Source organism: Uloborus diversus, chromosome 9 (assembly GCF_026930045.1).
Source record: "Uloborus diversus isolate 005 chromosome 9, Udiv.v.3.1, whole genome shotgun sequence".
Classification (NCBI taxonomy): domain Eukaryota; kingdom Metazoa; phylum Arthropoda; class Arachnida; order Araneae; family Uloboridae; genus Uloborus; species Uloborus diversus.
The window spans coordinates 17,084,139-17,100,858 of NC_072739.1; the positions used below are offsets into that span (position 1 = coordinate 17,084,139).

A 16,720-nucleotide genomic window follows, 5' to 3' on the forward strand; every position below is an offset into this window, starting at 1 on the left:
CGCTGATGGTGCTGCCATCCATCGGTATATAAAATAATGGAGGCAAGGCACTTAGTATGCAGTCCTCGACATAAATACAGTTGTAGTCAGTTGTGACTCTGAATAGGAATAGGAATAATAATATGTAGCCTATTCCTTTTCTAAACTTTTTTGAAAATCTAAAACGATGACAAGAACGATTGTGCATATTTTGAGTGCCATTGGGGGAAAAAAAAAGTTTTTTAATGAACGCAATATGCACTGCATTAATTGTTTAGAAATTCATAAGCTAATAATAAAAATAATAAATTTCTTTCTCATCAACAGAAAATGTAAATTGGTGCTCGATTAGTGCATAAATGTAATATGAGCTGCATGTATAGTTTCGTAACTTTTCAGCTAATAGTTACAGTAATAAAGTACTTTGGTATCAAATAAAAGATTAAGTTATTGCTGTTTAGTGTGAAAACATAATATGAACTGCAATAATAATTTCGCAATTATTAACTGAAATATTAGTATTTTCAAGTATTTTTGTATCAAGTTTTTAACTAACAAATTTCCAAACACTTTTCCAGGAAACCAACGTTAAAAAACAACTTAAAAATAAAAAATAAATGCAGTAGTAAAATTAAAGGAATCAAAAGTTTTTATCGCCATTTTATGACAAGCCGAAAAGGGGATAGATAGATTGTTGTTGCTTGTCTCCGTCGCTAGGGCTCACCTGACTTTTCAAAACGATCGGGGTTATCGTCTGCTACTTCAGAAGCGCGCGAACTGCCGCTTTCTGCCATCAAACTCTTTTTCTGATTGATTGCTGTTTCTAATTTTCGCTATGATAAGTCACAGCACTGGAAGAACGGGTAAGTAATTTTTTCCCCTGACTGCTTCTGTGTGCTTTCAACTTCGATTTTGAGAAGAGTGATAAGCGTAAAATTGCGAAACTTTTAAAACGACGTTCTTTTTTTTTTTTTGAAAAATTGATGTAATAGATTGGCAGCGCAACTTGCTTCGATTGCAGTCTCTGAAAAGATTGTCCTGATATAAGTCTTGTAAGCGTCGTGCGTATTTATTTATGCTGTATAAGTGTTTGTTCGGATGAAGAAAAAAAATAGCTTTGCGTTTTATTATCTTTTTTGCTAATGGAGTCGGCATTGTTGTAAAAGCTCTTATTTTTGCGAAAGTGAAGATATCGGTGATTTCACAAAATTTATGTGAATAGTGTGAACGTAAGTTATATAAATAAAGTTTAAATATTTGCGAGGCTGAAATTTTCGCAATGGTCTCACGAAAGTTAAAGCTTCGCAAAAACAAGTGCTTTTACGGTATACACATGTGTTTTTTTTCTTATTGATTCATTCATTAACTCATCATTTATTTATTTATTTTTTTATTTTTTTTTTACTTTTGGAGCGATAGAGTTTTAGAAATTTAGACATTTGGAACAAAAATGTAACAGAAATTAGTTTTAGGCCCATAATACCTTCTAAATATATCTATTATGTGTCCGATTCAAAATATTTTTAGGGAGAAATATTTAATAAAAGACCGGTTATTTTAATTATTATTGTATTTCAAATGTTTAGAATTTTGATGAAAAAAAATGTATAGTAAGTATAGGAAATTTTGTTAAAGAAGAAGAAATATTTAGAAAAAGTGATAAAAAATTTACCAGATTCGTTACTATCAGACCCGTTACTTAGTAGGATCAGAACTACTATTACCGCCCGTTCTTACTCACTCCGAATTTGAGAAAGTATGAAGTTTTCGTAACATAAGGACAATATAAAATTTTGTTAATGCGGGAGACTTTTTTTTTTTTTTTTTAACTGCGAAAAAAAGTAGTTGCGAAATAAAATTTTGTTGATGCTGAAAAATATTTAATTTTTACAGTATAAAGGTTTATCAACAAGAAAAAATGTTTTGTTGGGTCGGTAGGTTGCGGTAGGAGGAAAGAATTTTAATGTTTAAACTATATTCTTTCCTTTATTTTGGACTAGCTGCATTGCCTGGGTTCCCACGGGCTACCTCGAAAATAAAAGAAGATAAATCGCCAAATAATAACCCAAATGAGAAATTTTTACCTCAAAACAAAATTTTATTTCGTCCATAGACTAATAATAAGAGTAGACCGAGCTTTCTCATTCTTGCTGATAAAGAAAATTGGTTCATAGATGTATCATGTGACTAGTGGAAGGGCTTGGCGAAGACTTTGGCAGCATGGTTGCTAGATGGCAGCATTATCTATAGTTTGGCACTCGACATGTATTTTAAGACAATGTGTTTTCATTAAAAAAAACTTCCAGGTGCAGAGATTGAACTGTTTTTCTTTTAGTTATGCATTATTTTGACATTAGTAATAGTTTTTGATCAGTTTTCGGTAACTTTTATTTCATTTGGAGCTGTCAGCGTTGGCGTGAACGAAATGGCGTAAACGTTTTGCGTTAACGCAAAAATGTACTAATCGGTATCTTAAATTGAAACTGTAGGTAAAAATCTTACCGTTTGCTGATTCCTCTTGGTCGCTTGCATCTTTTATTGCTTAGAGAGTTATTGAAATTGACTAAAGAAAATGCACAATACTATCTAAACGAAAAACTCATTATATTCACAAAATATTTACAACTTAGAATAACAAATTTACAAATCGGACTCCATAAAAGATCATTCTTCTGTGTTCCATCAATTCTATTTATTTTATTTCGCGCTGGCGTTGATCGTCTGCTACGATTAACGCCCGCTGTTGCTAGGATATCCACCAGTCACATGGTTTGGTTTATGAGCAGCAAAAGGGTTGCCATAGCTCGGTCTACTCTTATTATTAGTCTATGATTTCGTCGCAGTCGAGGAAAAAAAAGTGGAAACCTTCTAAAACTTTATTCACGCTAATTTAAAATGAGACCGCGCAAACGATAATTTTCCGATTTAAAATTTCTGCTCCATTAGGCTTAGCAGTGTGCTTTTTAATTTTTTTTCCCGGTGATTTTACAGCCTTTTTTTTTTGAAATTCGAAGGAAATAAAGGTACTTTTTGGGTGTTTTTCGCGGGCTTTCGAATGGGACCTGAATCAAAGAAATCGGGTAATTATTGCAGTTAAAAAGTGCCATTTTCGGGCCATAAAATCAAAATTCGAACGGCTCGGTTCTTTTTTGGCGTTCAAAAACCCCCCTACGTTCCTTCTCAGGTGTCCAAGTACTTCCCTGCCAAATTTGGTCCAGATCCGACGAAAACTGTGGATTTGTATTGGGAACATACATATATATGTATTCTGTTTTGTTTATACAGATTAATTAATTGAGAATTAAAATTTTGTGCAATGTGTCTAAGACTACACTCTCTGAGAGTAACTGAGGATGAACAATTGGACTTCATGACTTTGTTAGCGAATGAAATCTTGTTTACATTTACTCCAGAGATTACGGGGTAAATGGAAACACCCCATTTATTTCTCTCAGTTTAGAAGTTCGACACCAACGGTAATACGTGGCCCGTCGGTTACATGCGACCCGCTGAATCCCCCAAATGTAATCTGAATTCATTTAAAAAGAAAAATCATGCAAAAAATTAAATTATGCACTGCTCAGGATCAAGGGCGAAAAAAAAAAAAAAAAAACACGTAAAAAAAAATAAATAAAAATTAATTTGAATTTTGACATCTTGAATTCAAATTATGTTTTTCGCAATCACGAGTGTGTGTATGTAGGCGTGTGTGTTTGTCTGTGAGAGGTATGTGTGTTGTGTGTAGGGGTATGTGTGTTGTGTGTAGGGGTATGTGTGTTGTGTGTAGGCATGTGTGTTTGTGTCTGCGTGCAGGCATAAGTGTGTGAGTAGTTGTGTGTAAGAATGTGTGTGTATGTGGGTTGTGTCTGTGTGCAGGCATGAATGTGTGGGTAGTTGTGTGTAAGAATGTGTGTGTATGTGGGGGGGGGGTATGTGTATGTGTGTGTAGGCATATGTGTTTGTGTCTGTGTGCAGGCATGAATGTGTGGGTAGTTGTTTGTATGAGTGTGTGCATGTGTTTGTGCATATGTAGGTGTCTGTATGTATTTGTGTGTGTATGTGTGTGTAGGTGTATGTGTGTGTTGATGTTTGTGTGTATATGTGTATGTTTGCGTGTGTGTGTGTGTGTAGTTGTGCATGTATGCGCGTGTGTGTAGGACATGGATGCAACCTGGAGACGGCTTTCGCTATAGGAGCAGCATCATGAGGACCCGGTCGACGGTGATGGTGCGGAGGGTGCCGGTGGGAAAATAAAATCAAAGGACATCAAAACAGTCAAGTGAGAACAATAAGCAATCGTGATTGCTCAATGAATAACAAAAGCACACAGGTTCAAGGACTGAAAGAAAAAAAAAAGCGCTAAGGTTCAAGGGCGCAAAACAAAAAAAAAAAAAGTGCTCAGAGGGCGTTTGAAAGCGTGCAGGCGGGATTGCGCATCGGCCCAGCTGGCGGGCTAATCCGCCCCTGTAAACCGGCGACACTATTATGCACTCACAAGGAGTTGAAACAATTTATGAATGAAATGTAAAACATTGCAGTATTTTTTTTTTTTTATTCATTAATTCTTTTTAAAGTAAACCTTTTAAATACTACTTCTTCTCGTTCTTATGAAACGACTTTTCACTGTTGTGAAAAATATTTTTAGCTCCCAGTTAAAGAATGACTGAGCGTGTTTATTAAGTGTATCGACTTTTTGACTGTGCTCCTAATAAGAGTACATAAGTCACTGGATAGCTGCAATACTGCTAGGAAAGAATATTAGGCGAGGGGCATGTTTGGTTCTTACTCGCAATTCTGCCTTAGCTTTGGCCGTGATTGCATTAAGCTTCTGGACTCTTCTGGAACGGAAAGGTTCTAATCAATTACATTAAACCTACAAATTATTTCTTGAAGGACCCAGATATATGAATGGATTTAATTGATGATATTTCTGTGTTATTTAGGAAGATTTAAGGATGATTTCAGGAAGGTTACTGTACTTTTAGCTAGAGCCCCTACATATACCAGGCCGAACTGTGCGCCATTTTCGATCAAAAGTCGGAGAAATATTACCACACTAGATGTGTTAATATTTCTCCCATTATATTAATATATTCATTTCAGCTTCATTTTATGTTAGGGTAATGCATTCGTTTTTGTCCGAAATTGACATTAGAACAACAGAGTGTCATATTTTAAAAAAATAAACAAACCAACAAACATCAAAAAATCGAAAACATTTCAATTGGTGAAATATTACATATATTATTATTATTCGGTTATTTGCATGATTAATTAACTTGCTAATTAATTATGAAACTAGTATTACTTTACATTATCAATGCTCTTAGTAGTATTAGTGCAACTATATATTTTTATCTGCTAATACTATATACTTGAATTTCCACTAAAGTGAATTAGACCTATTTTTGGCAGCATTGCATTTTTGGATCTTAGCATTTAATTTATCAACTGATTTAAAAATGTAACAGTTATATAAAAAAAACAAAAAAGCATATTTCTTCAAACTAAATTACTCCATAGCAATAAAAATCGTACCGCGAATCTACATAACAATGTTTACTGCTTTCGCACTGCCGAGTTTTAGCTTCGGATTTCCAGCAATTGGCAATAAAATTGATTTTTTATCTTGGGTTATTAATTTTAAAATTTAAAGAAACAAAATCCTTTCTGTGAACTATTAGCACAGTACACTGCGGCACATTCACTTATTTTTACGATCGTAACATTCTTTCTTGAGTCTTTTAATAATTCACCCTATGGCAATGGCTCAAGAACAGACGATCACTTTGATCCAAAATGGCGGATGCGTCGGCTCCCAGTTATAGGGGCCTTTCTTTTAGCGGAAAACATTTCTGTTTTTGCAAGATATGTTACTGGCAGAAATTGGGCATATCAGCTAAAGCCCTGGATCCGTCTCTTAAGTGGCGACACACTTTGATCCATGCACTGCGCGCCGCTTTCGACTGCGATTGGAGGCGGGCAGTCACGTGGGTTCAGTCCGCCATTTTGTGTCGTTGCCTGTGTGATTTCACTGTGCGGAATACTAGATATTTTCTCTTTGCTATACAGTGGCTCCCAAAAGTCTTCGTACACCTACGACTTTGAACGAAACAGGCCCCAAATCATTGGTTAGAATTGATATTTCGGAATAGGTATTTAATTATAAGATCTATGATCAATTTTTAACAAAACTGCATGAAAAGTTTTCAAAAAATATTAAAACTTAATTTTTTTAAAATCAAAAACCGAAAAGTGCCGGAAATTTTATCTCACAAAAGTCTTCGTACACTTTATAAAATGTCTATATATTAGTGAATAATCTAACTTTTGATTAAGTTATTAATTAGTAGAATATCATACAGTATTCATAACACCTTTTAAACGTCTGGGAATAGATTTCATTCTTTTTCTTTCTTTTTTTTAGCGTAATTTCTGAGTAAGTGTTCTACCACACTTCGAGTATTACTATTTCTAACTCTATTTTCGTTTTAAAGCCCTATTTTCGTAATCTAGCCTCCAGATATCTCTAAATACCTTACATTGAGTTACAATCTAGAGATTGAGGTGGTATTTTCTAAAATTTAGGACAATTTTCGAGGCACTAGACGCAAACGTTGAAAACCGTGTGCTTCTTATCGTTATCTTGATAAAACACAAAGTAGTTTCCAATAACCAAATTTTTGGCTAAGAGTTCAAAATTGATTTTTAAAATATTTAAAAGGACAGCATGAATCATTATTCCATCAAAAAATTACAAACTACCAAGTCCTGATGCTGATATGCACCCTCACACTAAAACACCTTCACCGTCCTGATTAACTGATCCAACTAAATTTTTAAGATTAAGTTCCTAATTTTTTCTTCTACTTACAGTTATACAACAATTTAACCAAAAATGTTGAATTACTTTTTATCTGAAAGTAAAACATGATTCTAAACTGTTTTTAGCTTATTTATCATTGATTTTGGGACGAAAAGCGTAAGCTTTCTGTTTTTCGCACGACCAAGAAAATTTCTGCGGGAAGAGGTCCTATTTAATCCAGCTAATCAAAGAACTCGGCGAACAATTTTAGGTGAAAATTAAATGTAAAATGTTTCATTTAACCCTGCAGAAACTTTTACAGTACTCAAATGTGTATTTTTCATAATTTTTTTAATTTTAAATCTACAATCACGTTTTGTCAACTTTTCCGATTGACCTTTTCTTACCTTGTTTTCGGTCCGATTTCTTTCTTTAAAGCATTTTATCAAGCACTTTACCATATAAACAAATAATCTAACTGATTTAGAGACATTTCAAACCAATTTACCACTACTGTGGGGAAAAAATTCAAATTTTAATGGCGTTTGCAGTTTTTTACGAATACCAGCCATTTTATAGTAATAAGCAATATATTATGGAATAAATAAACAAAAAGTTAAAGCCAAATGACTTATAAGGGTCAACACAATGCAAAAATACTAATAAAACGGCATATGATAATTTTAATCATGAATTTATTCGAAAATATTTGAGTGTACGATGACTTTTGTGGTGTGTTATTTCTCTGTCTCTTCGTTTTCTGACCCATTTCAAAAAGAAGATCCGTCAATATTTTGAAAAAAACCAATAGGTTATATTTAGAATGACATAGGAATGATGTGAAAAAATATTGGACTTTATATTCGAATTCAGTTTTGAGTTATTTTGGTTTTACTAAAAAATTTCAAAGTGTACGAACACTTTTGGGAGCCACTGTACGTATTTTCCACCAAACGCTATCTTTAATGTTAAGATGCCTTGGTGTAATGCATTAAGATGTTCTAACAGTTCAAAATTACTATATCAAAGTACATTGAAAGATTATTTATGTATTTTAAATGTTTTCATCAATACTGCTGCGCAATTTCAGATACTTTATGAAACTCTTGTTGAAATTGTAATATATTTTTACTTTTCATGAAACTGTCTGATGGTTTGTTAATTTTCATGGGATAATAAGGACATTCACTAAAATCATCATAAATAGTTCCTTCAAATATTGTAAAGCTCAATTATGTAACGGCACGTAATAAATTGCTAGCAGTAGTAAAATATTTGCCCTGTTTTCAAAACTGATTTTTCTGAGTTTAAGATAACAAAACCACCAAAATTTAAATATACTAGTTATTTTATTTATTTTTAATGTAAATTTTCTATTGTTTCAAAATGTCTCAATAACTGTAGCCAACTTATCTTAAGAACACGTCGTTTTACTTTTAATTGTGTCATAGCCATGAGTTTCAGTGTGTTGCCAAGTTAATTATTTATCTATTTTGCGCGTAAAAATAAAAATATTAAAAGTATGAAATTATTCATTAAAAAAATTAAGCTTCTTTGAGATTACAGTAACATGTAACTCAAGCCAAATTATATAATTATGTAAAGATTTTTTTTTCCCGGAAAAAAATCAGTTTTCGTTTAATTTTTATTTTGATGTGAAAACTTTTTTAATAATATATATATATATATATATATATATATATATATATATATATATATATATATATATGTATATGTATATATATATATATATATATATATATATATATATATATATATATATATATATATATATATATATATATATATATATATATATATATATATATATATATATATATATATATATATATGTATATAAAATTTATCCCAGTATCTGTTAATTTACAAATTCATTATTACTATTTATAACAGTTCGTCACAGATGTAATCTGCACTCTTTTATTTGAATTCCTATTGGTATCAAATATTTCAATTATTATTAATTTTTTTAATATTGATTTAAAATTGGTTACATTTTATTATCAGTTCGTTGAATTTTTAAGAACTAGTAGTATCCTTAAAAATCAGGTTTAAATGAAAGGCATTTTTTAATGTAAAATCGTCATGAGAAACAAGAAAGTGCTGGTAAAAAAAAAAAAGAAAACTACACACATTAGTAATATAAATGATACTGCTTTGCATGAATAAGTTCAAACTGTTGCCCACAAATAATTTATGACATAATTAATTTAGCTCACTACTGTTCTACTCAGTAGTGGATTTAAGGGGGGAAGGCCCGTGCCCCCCCCCCAAAAGGATGAATTTATTTAAATATTTTATTCACAATTTTTTAATTGACTTCTCCATAGCGTTTTTTTTATATAGTTAATTAAATAGAACACAAAACACACATAGAGCACATTTTGAATAATAGCATTTTTGTTTGTTAAAGAAGTCATACTGGAGTCCTAGATGGCAGAATACATTTATACATTTAACTCGCTGGTTTTGAATTCAAGGGAACGTAATATCGCAATTCGTCCATTAATTTTTCTTTGATGGAATCAATAACTAACATTCTTCAAAAAATGTGCAGGCGTGCCTAAAAGAATTATTTTGATCCAGGAAGCTGTTTGCGAAATAATAGCTTTTTCTTTTTTAGCTTATAAAAAATGCAAAATGAAAAAAATCATATCGTAGTTTTTTGAGAAAACCATGATATTAATGGAGGCGGTATGTAATATGAATATGTTATCTCAACTGTATCATGGCTTCAAGAACAATCAGCAACTGCTTCGAAATCCACACAGAAATTGTCCTGAATTTTTCAGTACAACTTATATGTTTAATAGCTATGATTTTCTTAATTAAATAATATTTTATAGTTAAAATACTGTAAAATAATATTAAAACCTCAAATGAGGTATGGGTATATTTTTTTATTGAATAACCTTACCCTCGTGTTATAATCATTACGACATTGTTCCTAAAATTAAAACCGCTAATTGTATAGCATTTCGGTAACATTATTATGGTTTAGTATTTAATTGGCTTGAAACGTTAAAGATGTTTTACGTCCACATTCAAAGTATATTGGTACATAATATGTATGTTCTTAGAAGTGGATCATTAGCTTAAGGGATCCTAAAAAAATTTTAAAAAAGACATTTTAAAATAAAGTAATGAAAACTTTGTTATGAAACACCGTATGTGTCAGGGGGAAGGAGGCTGTGCTATTCAATTTCCCGGGTCCCCTCCGAGATATTTTTCTGTATCCGCCCCTGTTTCTACTACACCAACTTTCTAATAATAAAACGCATATTTAAAACACTTCAAGTGATTTGTAACTCAGAAAGTCTATATGAGGGGGAAAAAAGAAATTGCTCTTAAAAATAGTCGAGAATTTCTTCAAAACACCTTTTTACTAATATTCGGTTTAATAATAATAATAAAAAAATATTTTACTAAGGTGAAATTCAACATTTTTGTATGTTTATTATCAGTTACATAAGTTACGGTCAAAAATCTGCAAACATTCGTTGATAAAAATATACTTTTTAATGAGTGAAACTCTTCATTTTTCTACTGTTGAGATAGGGAGAAAGTTGCGGAACGACACAAAATGGTGGACGCTGGAGCGTGTCGCCACTTAAAGAGACGGATCGAGGGCTTTAATATCAGCTGCCCATTACTTTCCAGAAACGTTTTTGAATTGTTTTTACAGTGCATGGTCGGTTGGGGTAAAAGGAAACGAACTCTATTACTACACCTGTGTGTGGTAATTCTTGAAACTAAACTGTTGCTGAGTGATGATTAGATAACGTATAGAAGAAAATATGAGTTTCGCACGATCTTCTTTATCTTTATCTTTACTCTTTACTAATAATAAAGCTGAAAGTCCCTCTGTCTGTCAGGATCTCTGTGACGCGCATAGCACCTAGACCGTTCGGCCAATTTTCATGAAATTTGGCACAAAGTTAGTTTGCAGCATGGAGGTGTGCACCTCGAAGCGAATTTTCGAACATTCGATTTTGTTCTTTTTCTATTCCAATTTTAAGAACAAAATTATCATAAGACGGACAAGTAAATTACGAAATTATCATAACGTGGAACCGTAACATAGGCACAAGCCAATTGGCGCGATACGAAATTATCATAACGTGGAACCGTAACATGGGCGCAAGCCAATTGGCGAGATATCTTTTTTCTTTATCTTTATCTTTATCTTTTACTAATAATAAAGCTGAAGGTCTCTCTGTCTGGATATCTAAATCTCTGTGACGCGCATAGCGCCTAGACCGTTCTGCCGATTTTCATGAAATTTGACACAAAGTTAGTTTGTAGCATGAGGGTGTGCACCTCGAAGCGATTTTTCGAAAATTCGATTTTGTTCTTTTTCTATTTCAATTTTAAGAACAATTTCCGGAGCAAAATTATCCTAAGATGGACGAGTAAATTACGAAATTATCATGACGTGGAATGGGAGAGCGAATGAACGTAGCCAATTGGCGAGAAATTTATCATCCTATATTTGTAAATATACAGGCGAACCAAATGACCTTTTAATTTTCTACTACGGGCAAAGCCGTACGAGTGTCACTAGTAGTATCAAATAATTGCATAGGCGTCATCATTGTTTGAAGATGACACATAAAAAAAGTTGTTTTTTAAGGTTTAGTGATTAACAGTTTCCTCTCCCGAAGTTCTAAAAATGCGAAGAAACGGGTTTTAACTAGCTTTACGCATGGTCATCTGGGAGGTTGCTAAAAATATTCATTAATAAATTTCAACTTTCGAGCTATTTTCGATGCGCAATTAGGGTGTTTCCATTACCCCATAAATAGCCAAAACATTTTAATTGTATGCGGCCAAGGCAGATGCCTCATTGGACAGGTCACAACCTACATAAGTGGGTGGGTCTTGGTTTTACTTCTTTCAGCAGCCATTAGTTAGAGACAGTAACGCCTCCTGTAATTAATTTCAATTGAAAATTGCGGAGAGCAGGGTTGCCGTAAAGATTGCAGAGCTTGTCATTTTTACTTTCTCGCCAACTTAATGCAGTTATTGCTGCAATTTAAGTACTGTCTGACCACGGATTGTATGGAAAGACAAACATCCGTTTTACAGCCAGAAATGATCGAATCTATTATTTTTTACCGCTGTCAGCTTTTGCAGAAGCAGAGTCTCATTCAAATGAGCAGAATACGCGCATCAAATTTTTACTTTTCCCCCTTATTCACATAGATGTGTCTTATCTGGACGTTTGAAAATTCCATGCAATCCGTGGTTGGACAGTATTTCAGGTCTGAATAATCACAGAACGAAAATATACTAGGAGTAATTTTTTTTTTTTTTTTCATATCGCCAAAATGTCGCTGAACTCGAAAATATGGCACGCGTCCTCTCTTCGTTCTCTTAACTATTTTAAAGAATGGACTCGTTTTATCAAATGATTGACAAGACTATTTGTACGCGGTCGGACTATATTCATTAGTCAACAAGTTATTTATTGGTCTAAAATACAGGGTGTACTCCAAAAACATTCGGATTTGCCTGATACAATTTGGTGGGAGTTTACACGCAAAAAAGAAAAAAATCACTGAACAAAAAGATGGTGTTTAGTTTTGTTTTGTTTTCGTACAAAAAAAACAGGAAATCACCAATAATTTTTTTTTTTTTGCATTTATTACGATGCTCTACGTAAAATTAAATTTTAGAAATGCTCTAATTAGTGATTGAACTTTGAATAAGTACACTGCAAAAAAATTCCTAACCGTTACTGAGTATTTCCGTGTAACGTTTCGGGATTGCAACGGTTTTTATCCAGTTTCTGGAAAAATCAAGTATCATTGTAAAAAAAGGTTTCTGAATTGATACAAGTCGCACGAATGTAGACTCCTCACTGTTGTGAAAAATATTTTTAGCTCCCAGTTTAAAGACTAACTGAGCGTATTTAGAAAGAGCTTCAGTTCGATTACAGCCCATCAGACTGATTAGGCTCCCGAAAGGTGCAAATAAGTCGATGGACTTATTTGCAAGAATTGCAGGCGATAAAAATTCACGATACTTGCTTGCAATTCTGTCTTGGCTTTGGCCGTGTTACATCTACCTAAAGTTTACTCCAGCGACACGACTCGAGGCCTTCGAGATAAAAAGGCCATCCAACTAGCAAATGACGTCATCGTTTGTCGATCCACAATGATATTGGGAAGGGAGCACTTCGATTAATATTTTGGTTAAATAAAACTATTTGGTTTATTTATTATTGTCTTCTGTTATTCAAGTAGCATTACAAGTTCTACTTTTTCATTTGAAAACATAAAAAGGAACCGATAATCATACATTAAAAAATACACTGAGCTTAATTCATAGTCTTACAAAGTATTCAAATAACTAAACACGATTTTATTTTACAATCATGTTAAAACAAAGTGATAAATAAACACAGTTTTATTTTTCATTAGAAATTGTTTTTTAACTAATCGCATTTTAAGTACTCGTATATTGTATTGAAACATTAAGTCTTAAGAAGTATTCAAATAAATAAATGAACTTTCATTTTACAATTACATCAAAACAAAAAATAATATTACTATTGTATTTGAATAAGAATTAAAAGAAATTTTAAAAAATAAATAAACATTTTTACTTAAGTAAACGGGAAACAGGACTGCAATATGTTTCAAAGACATAACATCAAATTAAAGTACACAATACCAGATTATTAATGTTAACTTAGCTGAGCAAATTTATGCTTTCAAAAAGACGTGAATGCTTGGGTGCCATCCCCCAAAGTAGACGGTGCCCTACCCCCTTCAATTATGAAACCTTCAAAAAAAAAAAAAAAAAACCAAAACATCTCCATCTCCCTTAAAATTTCAAGGGCACAGTTATTTATAACTATAGCCGTTGAAAAGCTATCATTACTATGAGACTATGATTCCGACCCCCCCCCCCCTTCGGTGGGCACTCTCGAAAAATTACACAGGAATTCAACTTGAAAAACGTTAATTAAAGAATGAATGATACATCATGAATACTGTATGTTGTATATCAAAAAATGTATTCAATATCTAAACAGCCTTTTTTTTTTTGGAATTCGGCTACTTTCCCATTTTTAGCTTTTTCTGCTGCTAATGATTCTTGTGTGTGTGGGGGGGGGGGGGCTTTAATTGTTCATCATTTTAGGCTTTTGAAAAATTATTTTAAAAAGCATTAATTGATGACAAAGTAATATTTTTCAAAAAACTTTTCATAGAATGACCATTTTAGCAACTTTCTTTAATACTTAAAACCTCATATATGTTAAATTTAGATCAACATTTTGCTAAGTATGCTCTTTTAGGAAATCAATGTGACAGTTTTGTGACAGGGGGAAGGGAGGGGATAACAAGAAGTGTGACATCACGCGTTGTTTATAACAATATGCTCATGTTGAACAGCGTTACATGTAACAAGGAGGAGGGGGGGGATTTGTTCAAAAGTTTGTAACATACTTTATAGACAGCCCTTTAATTCAATTTATGTTACAGTTTCAGAGTTCCTGAAAGCTTATTAACAGAAAACCCAAGGAGTTCAAAAAATATGTAGTTCAAGACATTTTGCCCTTTTTAAGCATAAACAAACAAGCATAGAGCATTTGGCAAAAACACGTTGTGTATCCACTGCTCAAAATTAATCTTTCGCAAGCCCAGAAATTATGAATACCGTTAACTTAACCACAATGTGTGCATAAATATCATAAAACCTAAAGACAACAGTGAAAAAAAACCATATATATATATTTTAATTTACGCACAGAACCAGCTTGTTTGAATAACATTGCAGGGGCGTAGTTGGGGGGAAATGTTTAAGTATCGAACCCACGACCTCCGGCGTTCAAATCTAATCTTTTATCTCAGAACTACGGAAACCCATCAAGGAATGTTTTTTGATCAAAATAACACATGCTAGCGTATAAAACAATTTAATCGAAACCGAAAATATAAGATTAGTTCAGTTAAAAGCCTGTTTCAATAAACTTGTTTACATTTTTACTGAATATCAACACCAAGTTACGCTTCTGATAGCAACAAGTATATTCGCAGAAAATTTTGACATATGTATATTGTTAGTTTGGAAAATCCATTTCGAATAAATGCGTGTTCAAAGTTGAAAAAATAAAGAAATAAAAAGTTGCAAGTTAACCGTTTCAAATATTAAAGCAGTATGCTGAAATTACAAATTACAGACAAAGATATCGGAAAGGAAACTGACAGTTGTTTGTGTAATGGAGGAAAACTTAAGAAATCTTAACTGCATAAAATGTAAATTTGTTTATCTGAGAAAAGAGTACTTACCTCCGAACTTTAAAATTTATTCTATGAGGCGTCCAGCTTTTTGCTTTACATGCAGGTTGTTCGGCAGCGGAACTCGCTGACTCACTTTTCACTCAGCAGATACTTAAGACTTATATTATACATATATTTTTTAATTGCCTCTACATTCCGGTACGTGGGAAGGAAGAGATAAATCCAACAGAATTGTATTCAAAAATGTGCATCCGAAGTTACATATTTCCTATTTCATCTATATCAACCAGAGCAAGCAACACTACTGGTAAACTGCACTGTTTTTAAGTTTCGCGCCAAGTTCAAAGATCGACTACTGGTGGCGTAACGAAGCGGGGGGGAGGGGAGTTGTCTGGCCTGTTATCACGTGGGTCTCGCACGACTGGCTTTAAAATTCCTGAATATTTCAAGAGGCTTCCAGGATAATTTCAGGAAGGTTACAGAATTTCAGTGGAAAACGTTCCTGGTTTTTGTAAGTGGAAGAAATTGATCACATCAGCTTTCCATTATTTTCCAGGAACGTTTCTGAATCGTTTTTACAGTGTAGAGGAAAAAGTAAATAAGGGCTCCACTTTTTCTTATGGCTTAAAATTGCTTAAATTTTGAAAAATTCTGAAGTCTTAAACTCAACTAACATCTTTTGCAAGTTTATAAGAGTAGGCTGAAACGATGCTTTACAAAAAGGTTATAAAGCGGCATCGGAAAAAATCGGATGCCAATATAGACCTCGACTAAAAAAAAAGAAAAATTAATTTGAATTTTGACATCTTGAATTTAAATTATGTTTTTCACAATCACGAGTGTGTGTATGTAGGCGTGTGTGTTTGTGTGTGGGGGTATGTGTGTTGTGTGTAGGGGTATGTGTATCTGTGTGTAGGCAAATGTGTTTGTGTCTGTGTGCAGGTATAAGTGTGTGAGTAGTTGTGTGTATGAATGCGTATGTAGGTGTGGGGGGGGGGGTATGTGTATGTGTGTGTAGGCATATGTGTTTGTGTCTGTGTGCAGGCATGAATGTGTGGGTAGTTGTGTGTACTTGTGTGTATGTTTTTGTGTGTGTATGTGTGGGTGTCTGTATGTATGCGTGTGTATGTGTGTGTATGTGTTTGTGTATGTATGTGTTTGTGTATGTATGTGTTTGTGTGTGTGTATGTGTAGGTGTCTGTATGTATGCATGTGTGTGTAGTTGTGTATGTATGCGCGTGTGTGTAGGACATGGGTGCAACCTGGAGACGGCTTTCGCTCTTGGAGCAGCATCGTGAGGAGCCGGTCGACGGTGATGGTGCGGAGGGTGGCGGGGGGAAAATAAAATGTTAGGAAAGTCAAAAACAGTCAAGTGAGAACAATAAGCAATCGTGATTGCTCAAAAAAAAAAGAAAGAAAAACTCACAAAAAAGAGTTTAAAATATTGTAAAAAGGAAAAAATAATGTCAAAAGGATAGAGAGCTGGATCTGTCAGCCTCCTAAAATGGAAGTGTGTTCATATTTGGTCGATGGCACATTAAAACTTATGCTTCTCATCTTCAGAGAACTTTTCATCATAAAAAGATGTAAGTCGCACCGCTCCAGTTTGGTTTATCCCCATCATTGATTCAAAGCTAGTATCATCGTCGCTTCGCTGCTATCT

General features: G+C 33.3%; 1 protein-coding gene across 1 annotated transcript in view; it reads left to right on the plus strand.

Annotated features, from left to right (window-relative positions):
• The first annotated feature begins 724 nt into the window (after positions 1–724).
• LOC129230611 (uncharacterized) overlaps positions 725–16,720 on the plus strand; it is a 47,336-nt gene continuing 31,340 nt past the window's right edge. The window contains exon 1 of the mRNA XM_054865027.1: positions 725–842. Coding sequence (XP_054721002.1) covers positions 815–842 — 28 coding nt within the window. The 5' untranslated portion in view covers positions 725–814. The remainder of the gene's footprint in view (positions 843–16,720) is intronic.